The sequence below is a fragment of the Notothenia rossii genome (genome assembly GCF_949606895.1).
Source record: "Notothenia rossii genome assembly, chromosome: 5".
Lineage (NCBI taxonomy): Eukaryota > Metazoa > Chordata > Actinopteri > Perciformes > Nototheniidae > Notothenia > Notothenia rossii.
The window spans coordinates 76,904,106-76,920,721 of NC_136903.1; the positions used below are offsets into that span (position 1 = coordinate 76,904,106).

The 16,616-nt window shown below is 39.7% G+C and overlaps 1 protein-coding gene across 1 annotated transcript; it reads left to right on the plus strand.

Annotated features, from left to right (window-relative positions):
- The first annotated feature begins 69 nt into the window (after positions 1-69).
- mmel1 (membrane metallo-endopeptidase-like 1) lies at positions 70-16,174 on the plus strand. The gene is made up of 24 exons (XM_079683050.1): positions 70-247; positions 3,291-3,467; positions 3,890-3,934; positions 4,252-4,305; positions 4,448-4,609; positions 4,704-4,784; positions 5,225-5,320; positions 5,829-5,947; positions 6,328-6,393; positions 7,014-7,148; positions 7,404-7,493; positions 8,086-8,222; positions 8,327-8,420; positions 8,504-8,632; positions 9,128-9,226; positions 9,316-9,399; positions 9,479-9,582; positions 9,983-10,041; positions 10,169-10,288; positions 10,469-10,602; positions 10,744-10,809; positions 10,923-11,018; positions 11,557-11,633; positions 12,234-16,174. The coding sequence occupies exons 2-24, from the start codon at positions 3,311-3,313 to the stop codon at positions 12,331-12,333; spliced, it is 2,304 nt and encodes a 767-aa protein (XP_079539176.1). The 5' UTR covers positions 70-247; positions 3,291-3,310; the 3' UTR covers positions 12,334-16,174.
- Positions 16,175-16,616: the final 442 nt, after the last annotated feature.

The window sequence follows — 16,616 nt, forward strand, 5'->3', positions numbered from 1 at the left end:
CCCTCCTCTTCCTCCCTCCCTCTCTCTCTCCCTCCCTCCCTCCATCTGTGTCTTGCTCTCCCTCTCCCTTTGCTGCCTCACTCATTCCCTGAGCAGCACACTGAGCTGGATAACGTCTCCTTCAACCCGCAGCACAGACTCATTTCTCTACACACCAGCTCTGAGTGGATGCTCAGCAGGGGTGTTTGAGATATTAGCGCGCTGTGGGGGGAAACGGCTTAGGGACTTCTACCATCCACATACCAAGGTAAGCCTCTGGATCCTCCAGATTAGATTCCTGTTTGCTGAGAAGCACCAAAACCAAGTTAGCCATCTGGAACTGCAGCCTTTAGGAATCACTCCTGCCAGATCCTCGGCTGTCCCAGGACAGATTTGTGAGAAATGCTTTAAGATTTCGAGTTGTATTTATAGACTTTGAGGTGTAGCCTACTATACGATAAGTAGCAAAGCAAATTATAATGAACCGGAGAACGTGTGTTGGCAGTCTGACCTGCGAGTTAATCCTTATTTTGTTTGGAGCAGTACGTTTAGAGAAGAACTGTACCAGTCACTGAACGTAATCTTAATCAATGTGCTTAAAACAATCAGAGCTGAAAACATTCAGCACTGATTGGTCTCACCTTCAGAGAAAGGCTTAATTTAAATCTCTGACCTGTTGGCTTACACCCTGCCACTGCTTTGTGAACATTTATTTCATGCATATAAAATGCACATCTACCTACTTCATGTTGGTAGAAAATTGTTCTTTAAGGTTAGTCTCAGTAAATGAACGACCACATGTTTACCAATCGGTCCTCAATTAGGGTTGAATCATCAGTGTCTGTCTTTATATAAATCTGTCTTAACCTGTGTGCATACATGTGTAGAAAATAAAAGCTTTATATCTATTGTTTTCATGATGTAGAAGTTGGTGTCCTGGGAACTTGAAACGGTCAGAGATTTGAGTAAATGTAAAGGATCTGGAAGGTGGTACTATTGGTCAATGTGTTTGCTTTAAATGTGTGTGTTTTTGCTTGACTTTAGATCATTTTGGAAATGTAAACCAGTAATGAATCTTAATATTGTTGCTTAGTCTGCCCATTTTTATTTTTTATTGTAACTATTCCCTCTTTGACGCATAATCTGCAGAAGCCTCACTGTGGTTCACGAGCATGAAGCTGGACGATGTTGTGTAGCGCTGCAGCTGGAGGAAGAGAAGCAGATCTTCTCTGTCAATGCAGACTTTAATTTTGTTCCTGGCTTCTTTCTGTTTTTCTTTTTGTTGCAAATGCACCGCTTATTACCTTGCACTCATTGCAAAAGGCAGCCGTAAAATTGTGGCCCTGGGATTTTTCTCTCAGGCTAAACAAATACTACGACAGTCTGCAATCACAATAAAAAGTACAATTCCAGCCATAAAAAACAAAAAAAGATTATATATATAAAATAATGATTTATATATTTGCTACGAAGAAAGTAAAAATGTGTCATATTATACTAGATTTTAACAGCATGTTTCAAAAATAATAAAGAATACAGTATATAATCATCAGACAAAACACTACATTTATAATATGTCTACATTACATTTTTTCATATTTAAAATTGTTGGGTGACATAATGTTCTTTTGGATTTACCAAAGGCTTGTGAGTCAGATGTATTGCTCCAGGGAGAATCGTCTTTTTGTAAAGGCATTTTGCCAATTCCTAAAATAGATATTATTTTAATTTTTTGACATGGCTTTTTTGTCATTTTGCTTTATTGAAATGGAAAGAAGCCACAGACTTATTATGCATTGGGTTATTCATAAATACAATTTAAAATGCCTGAATTCCTCCCAAAAACAGGGAGAAATTAAACAGAAATGCTCAACATCTGAGGACATTCAAAGATGTAGATCTTGCATTGTGGACTGCACATTATTGCTAAGTGAGGCCTGTCTTGCTTCCTGATGCAGTATGGCTGGATTTTGCCTCAGTCGTTTGTTTGCACTGTGATACTGAGGGTGTCAGTGAGTGAAGCTCTAACAAGCCCCTGCCTGCTCTTCATCACTGTAGTGCCAGATATGTGCCCATGAGTATTCATCAGTTAGGGCTAATGGGGCACAGCAGTGTGGACCTCTGATTTATAGCCCGTCCCCTGTCAGGCCTAATGATAGGGCAATGGTGCTGGTTATGGAGAAACAGGTGCTGCAGATTGAATAGATACAAAGCAATGCTGTTGAAAGCCACGGGTGATTGTGGTTTTGTCCTCTTCAGCAACGTTCATTTGCAATATTGTGTTCTCACATACATCATTATTGTGCAAAGAAATTAGCTCTCTTGAAGTATGGGCTTAGGCTATGTCTAGAGGCCTAATAGCATGCATGTGTGTGTGTTGGGCAAATATTTCATCTGTTTCTGTTCCCCAAATTGTTCCCAGAATTAATGTCATATTAATTATACACAATGACTGTCTCTCCTATATTAACACCAGATGGAGCTCAATGATTAAGTGGAAAATAATGTCCCTCATGCACTAAACAAAATGTGGTCAAGTTATTAAAACAGGGGCACTGGTCCCTTGAGAACTATCATTATTAAAGTAAAATAATCATTTCAACAGGCAAGACACTATGTGGCAGAAGGGCTGGGCTATACAGTATGGGGAAAGTAAATAATAATATTACTGAGAGGATTTTTTAAATATTGAGATATTATCAGCTATTTCACATGACAAAGTCAACTCATTGTTTCCAGGTTGGAAACCAATGATGTCCCTTGCAGGAAACAAAAGCTAATATAGACAAAGCAGTCATTGTGTCAGTTCCTACTTAATCTCCCAGTCCATTATGAGTTGATCTCACATTAAGATAGCATTGATACATTTAAGGAGAATTTCGTCCCGCTTAGTTTTTATTAAGACTATTGTGAATTTTAAAGGCCATATTTTGTGTATTCAACATGCTCAAAAAATAGTTATGCAAAGGCTGCAGAAATAAGCAGAATAACAAGAATAACTTGTCTAGTGTCAAACTGTGTTTCTGCAACGAGACCAGAACAGTTTCACAACTCCTGTCAGTGAAGTTGTTGTAGGTGTTAAGCAGTTGAAGCTCACTCACTGCAGGTCGGCTGGCACAGTTTACTGATGGATCACTGCCCACACACACATGTACACACATGTACACACACACACACACACACACACACACACACACACACACACACACACACACACACACACACACACACACACACACACACACACACACACACACACACCTCTCTCTCTGCCTGGACCATCCCACACTCTAACAGTGTCTTTCCCACAGAGCCGGCAGTCAGGAGGAATATGGGCAAATCCGAAAGCCAAATGGATATCATGGAGAAATCAAGTAAACCTGGAAAGCGCCGTTGGACTGTTGCAGAAATCGGTCTGTCCGTGCTGCTGCTGTTGGTCAGCTGTGCCTTGGCTGGGTTGGCAGTCCTCTACACATCGGTTGTGAGAGGTAATGGATCACTGAGGAGAGATCCAGATATTACAGATGGGGGGTCTTCCTGCTTTGTATGTGTGACTGCGAGTTGGCATCGACACAGGACATAATCCTGACCCTAGACGTGCTTTCAGATGCAATATTGATGCACACTTCATTGGCTAACCTTTTTAGAGATTTTTAAAGGTTAGTGTTACTCCAGCAAAATAAGGCTTTCACTTCAAAATACCATATATCAACGATACACACACAGACAGGTTTAATGATAACAATTTTTAACTGCAGGCTCTTTATTTCAGGATTTTGTTGACTTGCAAACACAAATACAACTCTGCCTGGGACATAATTGTGTTTCCCCATGCTTAAATGAGAATTGATCATTATAAGATGCCCTGACTGTGTCTAATGTTTGTTCATGTTTCTTCCAACCAATGCAGAGCAATCCAACAGGACAACTTTGTCGAGGAGCACAACAAGTGAAGGTGAGCGTTGGTCGCTTTAAGCTTATAAACTCAACACAGGTCGCACCGTGGGATAAGTGGGTTTGCATGTGTCATATTGAAGCCTGCACCTCTGATAGTCACTGTAATTCCCTTTACTGCCTGATCAGCATTGCCACACAAAAGTGAAAGAACAAAGTCACTGCTGACACAGACACTGACCGTCACACACAGACCACACATACATCTATTTAGTTTGAGCTTTTTCACACAACAACATCCTCCTTGTCTCAGTCTGGGGGTAGTTTGTCCAATGGTGCGCATGCTTTCTCATGAATGTTGACACTGATTTGTTTCAGGCCAGCTGATTCGCTCCAACAGTGTGTGTACAACCGCAGACTGTGTTACTGCAGGTGAGAGGGACTGTTATCTTATTTGCTCTCTTGCTGTTCCGTTTTGTAAACAAAGTCAGCCCCCTTTCCTTTCAAAGTATGTTATATCCACATTACGATGTCCTGCCTCCCTCACCTTTCTTGTCTCTGTGATGCCTCAAAGCTGCTCGGCTGTTGCAGAACATGGATAAGTCTGTGGAGCCTTGTGATAACTTCTACCAATACGCCTGCGGGGGTTGGCTGGAGAGACACGTGATCCCGGAGACGAGCTCCCGCCACAGCATCTTTGACATTCTGCGGGACAAGCTAGAGATTGTACTCAAAGGTCAGCTGGGTTTCAGTGGACTGCAGCATCCAGGGCCATGAGGGGGCTTCATTCAGAGATACAATGTCTGCATGCATGTGTTTTGTTGTTTCAGGTGTTCTCGAGACGGACAATGAAGAGGACAGAAATGCCATCAAGAAGGCCAAAGTCCTTTACAACTCCTGCATGAATGAGAGTAAGGCTCTCTTTCTGCTGTCTGAAAATGCTGGTTTTATTCTGAGAAAACATATAAATAACAGTTTCTGAAGCTGTTTATGTAGCAGGCTATCACACAGCCAGGATTCTGCAGGGGATCACCAAGTTAAAAGCTTCAAAAATGTAATTTAAAAAATGTTGAATTTTAAAAACCTTGAAGAATCTTTAGGACCTGCAGATACTAACCACATGCAGCCTAGCAGGGTATCTTACAGCATGTATTAACCTTTTATTAATTTCTCATCCATGGTGGTTAAAAAGTATTTGTGAGTTGCAATTGTTTTTTTCACTTGATGTTTCAAAGATAAAACTAAAAGTCTCAATCTTAATAATGTGGTTTTCCCACAGAATGAAGGGACTAAAGTGTGGTTGTATGTTTATGATATATATATAATTATATTATATATATTTTTGGTGCAGGCCTCATAGAGCAGCGTGACTCTAGGCCCCTCCTGAGGCTCATCGAGAGTATCGGGGACTGGCCTGTGGCGACAGATGACTGGAACATCACTACCGGTACAAACACACCCTAATGTCCACAGCTTGTTCTGTACCAACATGCACATGTGCACCTGCAATACATCATATACTCAGATACATTTGCTCAAACATGTCGAATTGCTGTGTACGACTAAGCAATTCTGCACAATTGTCAAGAGTCTGACCGAGGCTCTTCATCAGAGCGGTCATGTGTGGAGTTTGGGAGTGTGTTGAGTAGGTAGAAGCAGGTCCTCACTCAGGATTGTAAAGTGGGCTTTAAATAGTCTACACTGCTCTTCCCCAAGCTCCTGGCTCTTGCCTCGTTAATTAAATGTAATCATAGACAGATGCTCAAACAGCATTAACCAAACATAGACACATCTGCACACACAGATTTACACAGATTGCCCAGTAAAATGTGCAGCAGAAGAAGAGGGAGCCTCATTTTTGCATGATGCTAAATTAAATAGTTATTTACAAAAAGATTACCTTGTTAAAATGATCCCCCCCCCCCCCCCCCCCCCCCCCCTCCCGTGAATTGCAGAGGAAGCATGGAGCCTTGAGGACACACTGGCCAAGCTTACCGCTAATTTCCACAAGAAGGCTCTGCTGGACATGTATGTGTGGACGGACGACCGGGACTCTCGGCGCCATATCATTTATGTAAGACCACAAAACAACACTTAACAGTCGTGATGTCTTTATAGAGCCATTATGTGTTCGTGTGTCTCTTAAAGGAGTAGTTTCTAATTGTTTTAAGGGGATTGTATGTACTTTATCATTACATAGGTACATAGTCATAGCCATAAAAGCAGAGCGATTGTACTGCTGTGGATGGGAGCATCAGCAACACGTATTTTAGCCACCTTAAAAGGCCAACCAAATCAAATCAGTAATCTATGCCCTCTACTCAATACTCAATTGATACAAACTGTAATTTAACCTTGAGGAACATGTAAGTTGCTGGTCTATTACTGTTGGTTAGAATTCACCAAAGTCCAACAATAACATAAATAATGTTATTTTTCTGTAAATCTGTTTAGATTGACCAGCCGGGACTTGGAATGCCATCAAGAGACTATTACTTCAACGATGGAAACTACAAAAAAGTAAGTTCTCAAACATATTTTCTGACTACTGTACACTATCACCGATCATGGAGATCATTTTTGTTTCTATTTGTAAAATATGGAGAAACCTTTCGCTCAGATTTCTTCCTCCATCATTTAAAATACAATTGGATGAAGGGATTTCCTTTTTTGGTGTTAACATAATTGACAGAATGATCATTAATACTTGTAACAGCTGCAATAAAACCTATTTTCACTAAAGAAACAGTCCACTGTCAGGTCCATATTATCTTTGGTCTTAATTCTCGGTTCGGTATCATTGAAGAGAAGCCAGCAAGAGTGATATATAAATATAAAAAAGTCCAAGTTAAAAACCCAGTGTCAACTCTTTTCTAATGAGAATCAGTACTAGCTCATAAAGTCTTTAAATCTAGCAAGAAAGTCGTCAAGTTGTCAACAGTGACAGCCCGTCCTAAATCACAATTCAAAGTTCTCTCATAGTCCCTGGATTATATATATATATATTTTAAAAGTATTATTTTCATTTTCTTCTTATTTGAGTGTCACAAAATATTGTAATACAATTCACCTTCATTAATCTGACACAACTGTGATTTGTTGTGGAAAACAGCATTTTATAGCATGTGATTGCACCGTAGGTTCGAGAGGCATATCTACACTTCATGGTTTCTATTGCGAAGATAACTCGAGAGGACAGGAACTTGACTCAGGATGACGACCGAGTGTGGGAGGAAATGATGCAAGTGCTGGAGCTGGAGACAGACATCGCCAATGTGAGTGCCAGCCACAACAGGAAATGGAATTGTGCGACGAAGGCAAAGGAAAAAGGAATAATGACAAGATGAAAAATGAGAACCTCCTCTCTGTGTCAGTTGAAAGATAGCAGCCAAGCTTTTAACCAGGTCTTTTTGTCAATGTCTGTCTAGAGCGGGACGAATGAGACTTTGCTGATGACAGGAGAGAAAATGTGAATGTATATAACCAAGATCAGTTTATGGAAAGCTTCTTCCTTCCTGTTCATTGGCCAGGCCACATCACCGGCAGAGGAGCGCCAAGATGTCACCGTTCTCTACAACAAGATGACACTTGGAGAGCTACAGAGCACATTCAACTTTAATGTACGTGTTATTTCATTTGTTTTTTGTACTAAAAGTCACCTATTCAAACACATAAACAATTATGTTATGTTAAGTACTTTGAGGTGCCTTTGAGCAGAGAAGTTGACAGCTTTTATACTCGGTAATGATGAACCATAGCTGGCCCTTCTTTAAACAAGGCACATTGTTGATACTAGAGTTATACTAAGACCTGGGTAAGAATATCTGCATCTCACACATTAAATAAATAGCTCAACATTTTTTAAATACACCTTAAATTTGCCTTATTGCCAAGTAAGATAAAAAGAGTGACACCGCTTTAATTTCTGTAAATTAATATGAAGCTTACTCGTTAGCCTAGCACAAAAACAAGAAGCGGGGAAACAGCAAACACTCTCTCTTAAGTAGGTTTGCAAAAACAATAATTTTTATATTGATCAATTAACGTTTGGTCAAGACAATATCAGAAAAAAGTGTCCAAGTTGTTGTCTTTAAATGTCTTGACTTTGTCCTTAACCCAAACACATTCGATTAACATAGAACTGAGAACAGAAGGACATCTCTAAAAATGTATTTAATATGCGAAAACATCTCCTACCTCTTTGTTTTGCAGGGTTTTAACTGGACACGTTTTATCCAAGGTGTGCTGGCCAGCGTGTCTGTTGACATCCAGCTGGAGGAGGAGGTGGTGGTGTACAGCTCTCCGTACCTCGAGAAGATGAATGACGTTCTCCCCAAACACAGTGTCAGGTCAGGCCAAGAGGGCTACGCAGAGTCCATGAAAATGAACATATTACAGAATATTTACAATTCAGTAACACTTTAACAAGATATTGCATACTTTATAATTGCAGGACTATGCAGAACTACCTCACCTGGCAGCTCATCATTGACAGGGTTAATAGCTTGAGCCGCCGTTTCAAAGACGCCAGAGCCCGTTACAGAAAGGTGCGATGACAATGATAAGGCAGCACATAATAAGATGAGCATATTCAAAAACTGACCTACAATGTGTCTGCTGTCTGTGTCAGACTCTCTACGGGACCACTGTGGAGGATGCTTGGTGGCGGGAATGTGTCCGCTATGTCCAGAACAGCATGGAGAACGCAGTTGGAGCTCTGTATGTGCATGAGACTTTTGCTGGAGAAAGCAAACGAATGGTAAGGGCTTCACTTCTGTAACCCCCAGTTTGATGTTCAAAACACATATTATTGTTCTCAAATATATGTATTATACCTGAAACGCTTAGTTTTGAAGCCTGCCTGAAACTGTATCAAAAACAAGTTTATTTTGTATCAGGCAGTAAAACCTATTTATTTCTGCTGTAAAGTTGAGCATTTTATTGACTTGCTTTTAGCGCCAGCCTGAAATGGCCATTCAAGGCTAGCTTTTGGCACTTTTGCGTTTATTTTGCAGCGCCAAAAACTGACTGGGTTGCCTTATTTCATTTAAATGTGTTGGTTGATAGGTATGTGCACAATCACTGAGTATTTTTCTTGGGCTTAAAGTGCACTTTAATGCATTTTCTGCTTTTCACGCATTGCATTCTTTGAACACAATGTACAGTATGTTATAGACAAAATATAATGTGTTATCCAGGGCCCCATAACTATGACCGCTTGCTTCTGTATGAGATTGTATTACTTTGTCCACAGGTCAGTGACCTTATCAGTAAGATCCAGCAAGCGTATGTGGAAACACTGGAGGAGTTGAGCTGGATGGATACTCCTTCGAAGGAGAAGGCAAGAGAGAAGGTATCAGAGGAAGCCAAGCCAAACATATAAGGATTTACCTTCTTTAGATGTTCCCTATAATCACACTAATCGTTCTGTATGTCACATAGGCCATGGCAATCAAGGAGCATATTGGCTATCCGGATCATATTCTGCAGAAAAGCAACCAGAAGCTTGACCAGGAGTACGCTCATGTAAGTAAGGACTGGGTCTGTTCCTAAGCCACGCTGGAAATACCTGACATGTCACTGATCTCTCATTGTCCGGTTTCAGCTGAATTTTAGTGAAGAAAACTACTTTGAGAACATCCTGGAAAACCTCAAGTCTGAAGCACAGAAGAGTCTGAAGAAGCTCAGAGAACCAGTCGACCCAGACTTGTAAGCTGCTGATAAATCTGAAAGCGCAAACTGTCCTTATGAACTAAAGCTCCTGTAATCTTTGTGTTTTTGTATGACTTAATAAATGAGACATAAAACATCATCACAACAGAACGCCATTTAAGATGAGGCCGATAAATGTCGGTTTCATAGATAGTTAACGTGGTTGTTCTGAAAACGTAACAAAAAAACTTTTCAAAAATGGAGAAATAAAGGTCCTACAAGTGAAGATTGCTCTGTGACATCATTAAGTAATCATTAAAGAGCATTGGTAGTGAATATTTTAATGTTTTGTTTCATATGCAAAATATGCGCTGTGCATGGATTTTCTAGCATAGTATATACCACTGAAAATGCAGTTTAATGCTCTTTTCTAAATTGTAAACCAATCACTCCTCAGGTGGATCATTGGTGCTGCTGTGGTGAACGCATTCTACTCACCCAACAGGAATCAGATAGGTAGGAGCTTTGCCTAGCTTTGCCTTGTCTATGGAAAAATAAGAGATGTGTTTTTTAATGGTTAGTCAGTGACTTCTTAGTGTATTTCAGTTGTATTGTTTCATTCCTAGTGTTTTCGTCTTCCCAGTCTTTCCAGCAGGAATCCTGCAGCCGCCTTTCTTCAGTAAACATCAGCACCAGGCCCTTAACTTCGGTGGAATAGGAATGGTTATCGGACATGAGATCACACACGGATTTGATGACAACGGTCAGACACAAGTTATTCCTCATGGATATTTTGGGAAGCCCAAACTGATAGATACAGTTTAAAATTCCCTGTCATTTTAAAATAACCGTTTATTTTAAGTTTACTGGTTACACAGGTTACTGTTAGATGCATCATGTTTGGCAAACAGTATTTAACATAATGCATTGTGTTTCCTCACAGGGCGTAATTTTGACAAAGATGGTAATATGCTGAACTGGTGGAGTAATTTCTCTGCTGAGCATTTTAAAGATCAGTCACAGTGCATGGTGCAACAATATGGCAACTTCAACTGGAAGCTGGCAGGTGGTCAAAACGTAAGCACCCAGTGGCATTTATTAAATGAGATGTTGTGTCTTGGCGTTAATCCCAGAGATTGTAAACTATGTATTAAGTAAAAACCAGAATGAGTGTTTTCATGCCTGTGTGTGTTTTTGGTTTTGTCGGTGTGGCTGCAGGTCAGTGGAATCAGCACTTTGGGGGAGAACATTGCAGACAATGGAGGTGTTCGTCAAGCATTTAAGGTTGGATGTTAGCTGCATAAATGCCCAACAATTTAAGGAACAATGACAAAGTCCAGCATGTTAGTTATGAACTAACATATCCTAAATCTCTAAGTGTATGTGTGTATTTACAGGCTTACCTAAAGTGGGTGGAGATGAACGGTGAGGATTCTCGTCTCCCTGGTCTAGACATGGACCACAAGCAACTGTTCTTTCTTAACTTTGCCCAAGTACGTAAGACTAACGAGGACATGTTGATTCTGGATGTATTAATATAGCAGACAAAGGGACAGACAATCATTTCGCAATCTGGAGTCAAGAGCCAAAGCTCAGAGGGGGCATTTTTCAGCTGCTTTTTGGTGCTGACGAGTAAACACTTGGACAAAGGGAGAGGGTCAGCTGGTGAAGCAATCTCAAAACACTCACATAGGGGATGGAGAGGAGCTGCCAAAGTAAAGAGCATCTGGCTGCCAGGAAATGTTATGCAGAAAAGCAGAAAACGGTCTTCAATAATTAAACATGTCAGGACTCCCCATTGGGATGGTGAGTTTCACAAGTGGTCCGTTGGTCTATGAGCAAAATAACTTGCTAAACTTGCACCACAAGAGGTGGAATAATTATTAGATTCAAAGTAAAATGATGATATAAACATGAGTTAGGGAAACACTAACTCTATAGTTTGTAAAAAGGCGTTTTAATACTAACAGTCTGCAGAAAGCTTCTTTCAATGGTTGCTTTTTAAGGTCAATTTTGCCTTTTGTTTTCTAGGTATGGTGTGGTGCTTATCGGCCTGAGTATGCCAGCCAGTCTATCAAGACTGACTCACACAGTCCTTTAGAGTACAGGTAAGGATCTTCAATATGCTCAGATTTATAAACATTAATATCTTAATCGCTAGTTTGAATGACATAATTAAAACACCACTCTATTGTGATCGTAGTGATGCCAACTCTTCAGATCCTCTCTGCTTGTTTTTGTGCACAGCATGCAGCTGTTTGAAGCAAACCAAAGCTCCAAAAAAACATTATATACAACCTGCTCGGACAGATTAGTGACCAGCTGGTGAACACAGTGAAGCATTTAGCAGCTAAAGAACCAGATATATTTGTCATGAGTTGATAGAGTCTAACAAATAAAAAATACACGTACAAAATAGTTTTTTAGTCAGCCATAAACAAATCAAATGCTAATGGTGCTCCGTCTGGATGTGTTGGCTAACAAATTTGTTGTATTACCATAACATGTGACAGGATGTTTACAGCGGTTTAATCATGCTCACCTGATGTTCTGTGTGATGGACTAAGGAGCTCAGGTTTCAGGGCAGCTTGCCCATTGGCTGATCCAAATGTAAAAACTTGGAAGCTTGATTCCACCTTAGTGCTCCTCTAGCATTCATCACATGTTTCATCTCTTTTCATAATGTCTTGTTTTTCTTTTGTCTTTAGGGTGCTTGGATCTCTCCAGAATTTCGAAGCGTTCTCAGAAGCTTTCCAGTGCAAGAAGGGCAGTCTGATGAACCCCGAGCAGAAGTGTCGTGTCTGGTAGAAAGTTTTACTCTTGAGAAAAATGTATTTCTTGACTTGGGCAACTCAAATCATAAGAGCAAGTTGTCCACCTTAAACCCAAATAGACATCCCTGCTTATTTCCAATTGATTTTGGGCAGAGTAACGACACAGATTTTTGCATATACTGTAGACGGATAACATCCTGGACTACACCCTAGTTTCAAATCATGAAGCATTGATAGTATAGAAAGGAACTTGCTAGAGTATCTTCTCAAGTTTGACGCGGTGTCTCCGGATGAAAAGGTCACTTGTTCTTTCTTTGCTCTGTCCCACGGCAGATGACGAGTGGGTACATGAATATAAAGGCTATATAGAATGGTTGACGGCGCTTAAATGGCCCGTTTGAAATGCTTTGCCAGCCTTTCTTGAACTACTGCTTTAAAAAATCTCTTGTGCAGATCTTGTGATTTATCCATTATCGTTTGGCGCTAAACTGCCTTGGTATCTTTACTCTAATGTTTTGTTTTTAAGACATTGTGCCACTTCATAAGAAACAATAGTGAACAAATCTAACTCTGAATGAAGAGTGTGAAATAAATGAAAGCTCAGGGCTTTGCCGAAGTAAACTACAATAGAATTAGTCACACTCTGAGAGTTTGTTCATTCACTGTTACATGAAACAAATTACCTAAAGACTTTAAGACTGTTAAATCTTTGCAGCTTTAACCTTAAATTAACATCCTGAAAGAGCTGCGGCTTTCAACATTTTTACACTTACAGAGTGGATAAACAATTAAAATGTACAGAACTTTGTGAAGGATCATTTTTCTAAGTTTCTTTATCACTTCCTGCAAAAGATTGTTGCTCACTGCAGAATTTTTGTTTGTGTGGCCTTTCCTGTAAGTAACCATATTCCAGATGTTTTGAAAAGTACTAGTCGCCTGCTTCTTTTATAGATAGTAAGAGAACACCTGTGATATTGATTAAAAAAAACAACAATCTATATCAGTTTAGATACAGGTTTGGATATACAGTAGGTAGCTAATCACAGCTGTGTTGTGTGCTTGAAGCCCATTCCCTCTATCTCTCTGATCTATTCGCCCTGTTACGTCATTTTGAGAGGCTATCAAGCTATGTAAACACATAACAGGTGCCATTTGTTGTATGACATTTATTCAAAGTTATATTGTCTGCTTGTATGCTATGTATCTGTAATTTTAACTCAACATGGTGATTGATATGTAGAAGAACAGTCATTTACTTCGCGATGCGGTCCCATGAGAGGAGAAGAACACACAGTGATTACACAACTTTGAACCTCTGGGCATACCCAATTACTTGCTGAGGGAAAGGGAGAAGACAAACCCATGTCTCTCACACTCACACTCACACACACACACACGCACGCACGCACACGCACACGCACACGCACACGCACACGCACACGCACACACACACGCACGGGCAGGCAGCAGATGAAGTGGTGTGCCCTGTGATCTCACATTGATCAGTGCTGTGTAAGATGAAAGGATGAAGTGCTGAAGCGTGGTGACCGCTGTAGCCGAACAACCCGCCAGCAGGCAGACACACACCGAAGAATGGGGCTTGTCATTAAAGAGATGGCCAGGGCCAGGACTGTTATTTTCTACCTTTATTATCAAGTAATGACAGGAGAATCAAAGCAGAGCAGAACTCATAAGAGAGGTACTGTCTGCAGGAGAGCTTTCAAGCAGCAGAAACACAAACAAACAGGCGTTTTTTTTTAAAGGTTTGCTTGTCACTGGACACATTCAGGATGCCTTGGTGAACTGAACACGACTTTTAGGTCTCAACAGAATTGAATGTGCATATTGAAGCTTTAGTCTGTCTTTACATATTGGCAAATATTAAGCAGAGGGAGAGGACTGTTTACACTGATAGTGTGCTGGCATCACAAAGCAAAAGTTTGTCATTTTGGGAGATGATTAACCTGAATAAGAAAATGTCTGTTAATTATAAGCAACAGTCAGATGGCCCAGTTAGCTTAGCGTAAAAAAAAAGAAAACCGCAGCGTCCACACGGCAGCGTGCGTTGAAGCTTGCCGGTGGGCGTGTCTGAAGCTTGACCAACAACCAATCACATGAATATCCCGCCCCGGACACACAAGCACGCGTTTTGATTGGCTAGAGCTTGTACTGGCATAGGATTTGATTGGCAGACACTTCCGGTCATAGCTTGAAAAGTAGAACTTTTCTCAACTTTTGAAGCGAGCAACAGAACCACGATGTAGTTCGGCTTCAACGCACGGGGCCGGAGCAAAAACAGACGTAAGCCATTGCAAACAAAACCGGAAGAGAAAAAGATAACATCGGTACATATAAACTTATATTTGGCAGGCATTTGTGCTATAAACACTTGTTGCAGCGGAAGTGAGTAAAAATTAAACACTAAATAGAAACGGTAAGGAAACCTTCACTGAAGACACTCATATTAACAAAAAAATAGGAACACAATAAGATATTAGATTGTAGTTATGGCGTCAAAATGACAAGTGTGGTATACTTTCCTGGAGGTTTGTTTTTTTCTAATTCTTGTGTTTTATTTTTGTTATTATAATTTATTTGGGACAATAAAACATTTAATTCAATGGCAAAATGTAAAGTCACTGTCCGGACTCTAAAACATTCTGTCTCTATTCAATGGTAACAAAATCTGTCTTCCAGTTCCTTTGAAATTGACAAGCTAATAGTTAAGTGAAAAACAATATGCATTGTATGTAGTTCTCATCTCCCTACGATCCCAGAAAAAGTTTACAAACAAATGCCATAAAGAGAGCGAATATAAGAACAAATACACTTTTTGTGAATTCATGTGCAGCATAACAAAGTGTTTTTACGGTGAAGAACTTTGTTGTGCAAAAATATAATTTTTTAAGCAATAGCTGGGCAGAAATATTTCAATGTACTATCCCAGTGATTGTAGTTGTAGACTACAATCACTGGGATAGTAAATTGATTTTTCAAAACATTTATTGGATGTTATATGACACATTTGTTATCTATAGTTCAGCTGTAAGCTTTCATTTTTCAGCTGCTCTTTTCGGCCATTTGGTCGTAATGTTTTCTGTGAAATTAGAGAGCCTACTCTGTATAAAATATATAGTTTTAGATGAATGAAAAACTAGTGTAAAAAGATGAATTAATTATTAATTATCATCTCAACTAGACTATTCTCGCAAATTGAAATACAGATTAAGCAGTCTGTCTGCTAGGCTAAGCTAATCGACGGCTGTAGCCTTACATTTAACAGACAAAAATACATGAGTATCAATCTTCTTATCTCACTCTTCTCCAGAAAGCAAAAGAGCGTATCTCCCAAAATGTCAAACAACTAATTTAAACAAGGCACATGTATCAGAGAAATACTGAAGGATAAATCACGAGGTATGGATTTATCACGGGCTGCTGTTTGAAGGGCAACAGTTTAGACTGGACTGTTTATCAGGTTTCCTCAAAAAGAGTCAAACTGTTCAAAATACTAAGCTGAACTCTAAAGGGTAAATATACAATGTGTTATTGTAGATACTTGATGTTCTATACTGCAGTATTTACATATTCAAGTTTTGAATAAGGTAAGAAAAGAAGTGTACACCTCTTACCATTGTTTTAGCTTCACATTTACGTACATGGTGAAATTGTGTCGTTTTGAAATTACCAGCGAAGTACAAACACATTTTTGTTATATATGAAGATATGTATACCCATCAGAAGAGTTTATTTATCTATATGAATATTTATGAAACACCATTGTTGCTTTGCAAGATTTTAGACGTTAAAGATGTTTTCTGAATGTTCCTGCTGCTATGTAATTATCTAGATTGCCATTAAAGTGACTGTCTCAACTGGTCTGATCTCAAATCTCTACTTCGAATGTGTTATTTTAATTTAAAGGTCACCTATTATGCAAAATCCAAGACAATGTTCATGTCTTTTATACATCAACATGTGTCCCCTCTGTGTAAAGAGATTCGGAAAGTTTCAGGAAAAAATATTCTCTCTCTTTTTGTCCTGATCCATTTACATAAAAACCTGTCTGAAAATGAGCTGATCAGATTTTGGCCACTTTATGATGTCATAACGATTTTTTGGCTTGTGTAACCATTAGCCAATCACCAACCAAGGTAACACCCCCCCCACCTCATCACCTGAATCTCCTCCTAGAGCACCATTGTGTTCTTTTTAACCAAATATCTCTCAGAGGGGCGTGGGGAGTGGCTCCTTATTTTCATCTAAAGTAACAGACAGAGAATCAGCACTTTTGAAACAGGGCTGAAACAGAGGGGT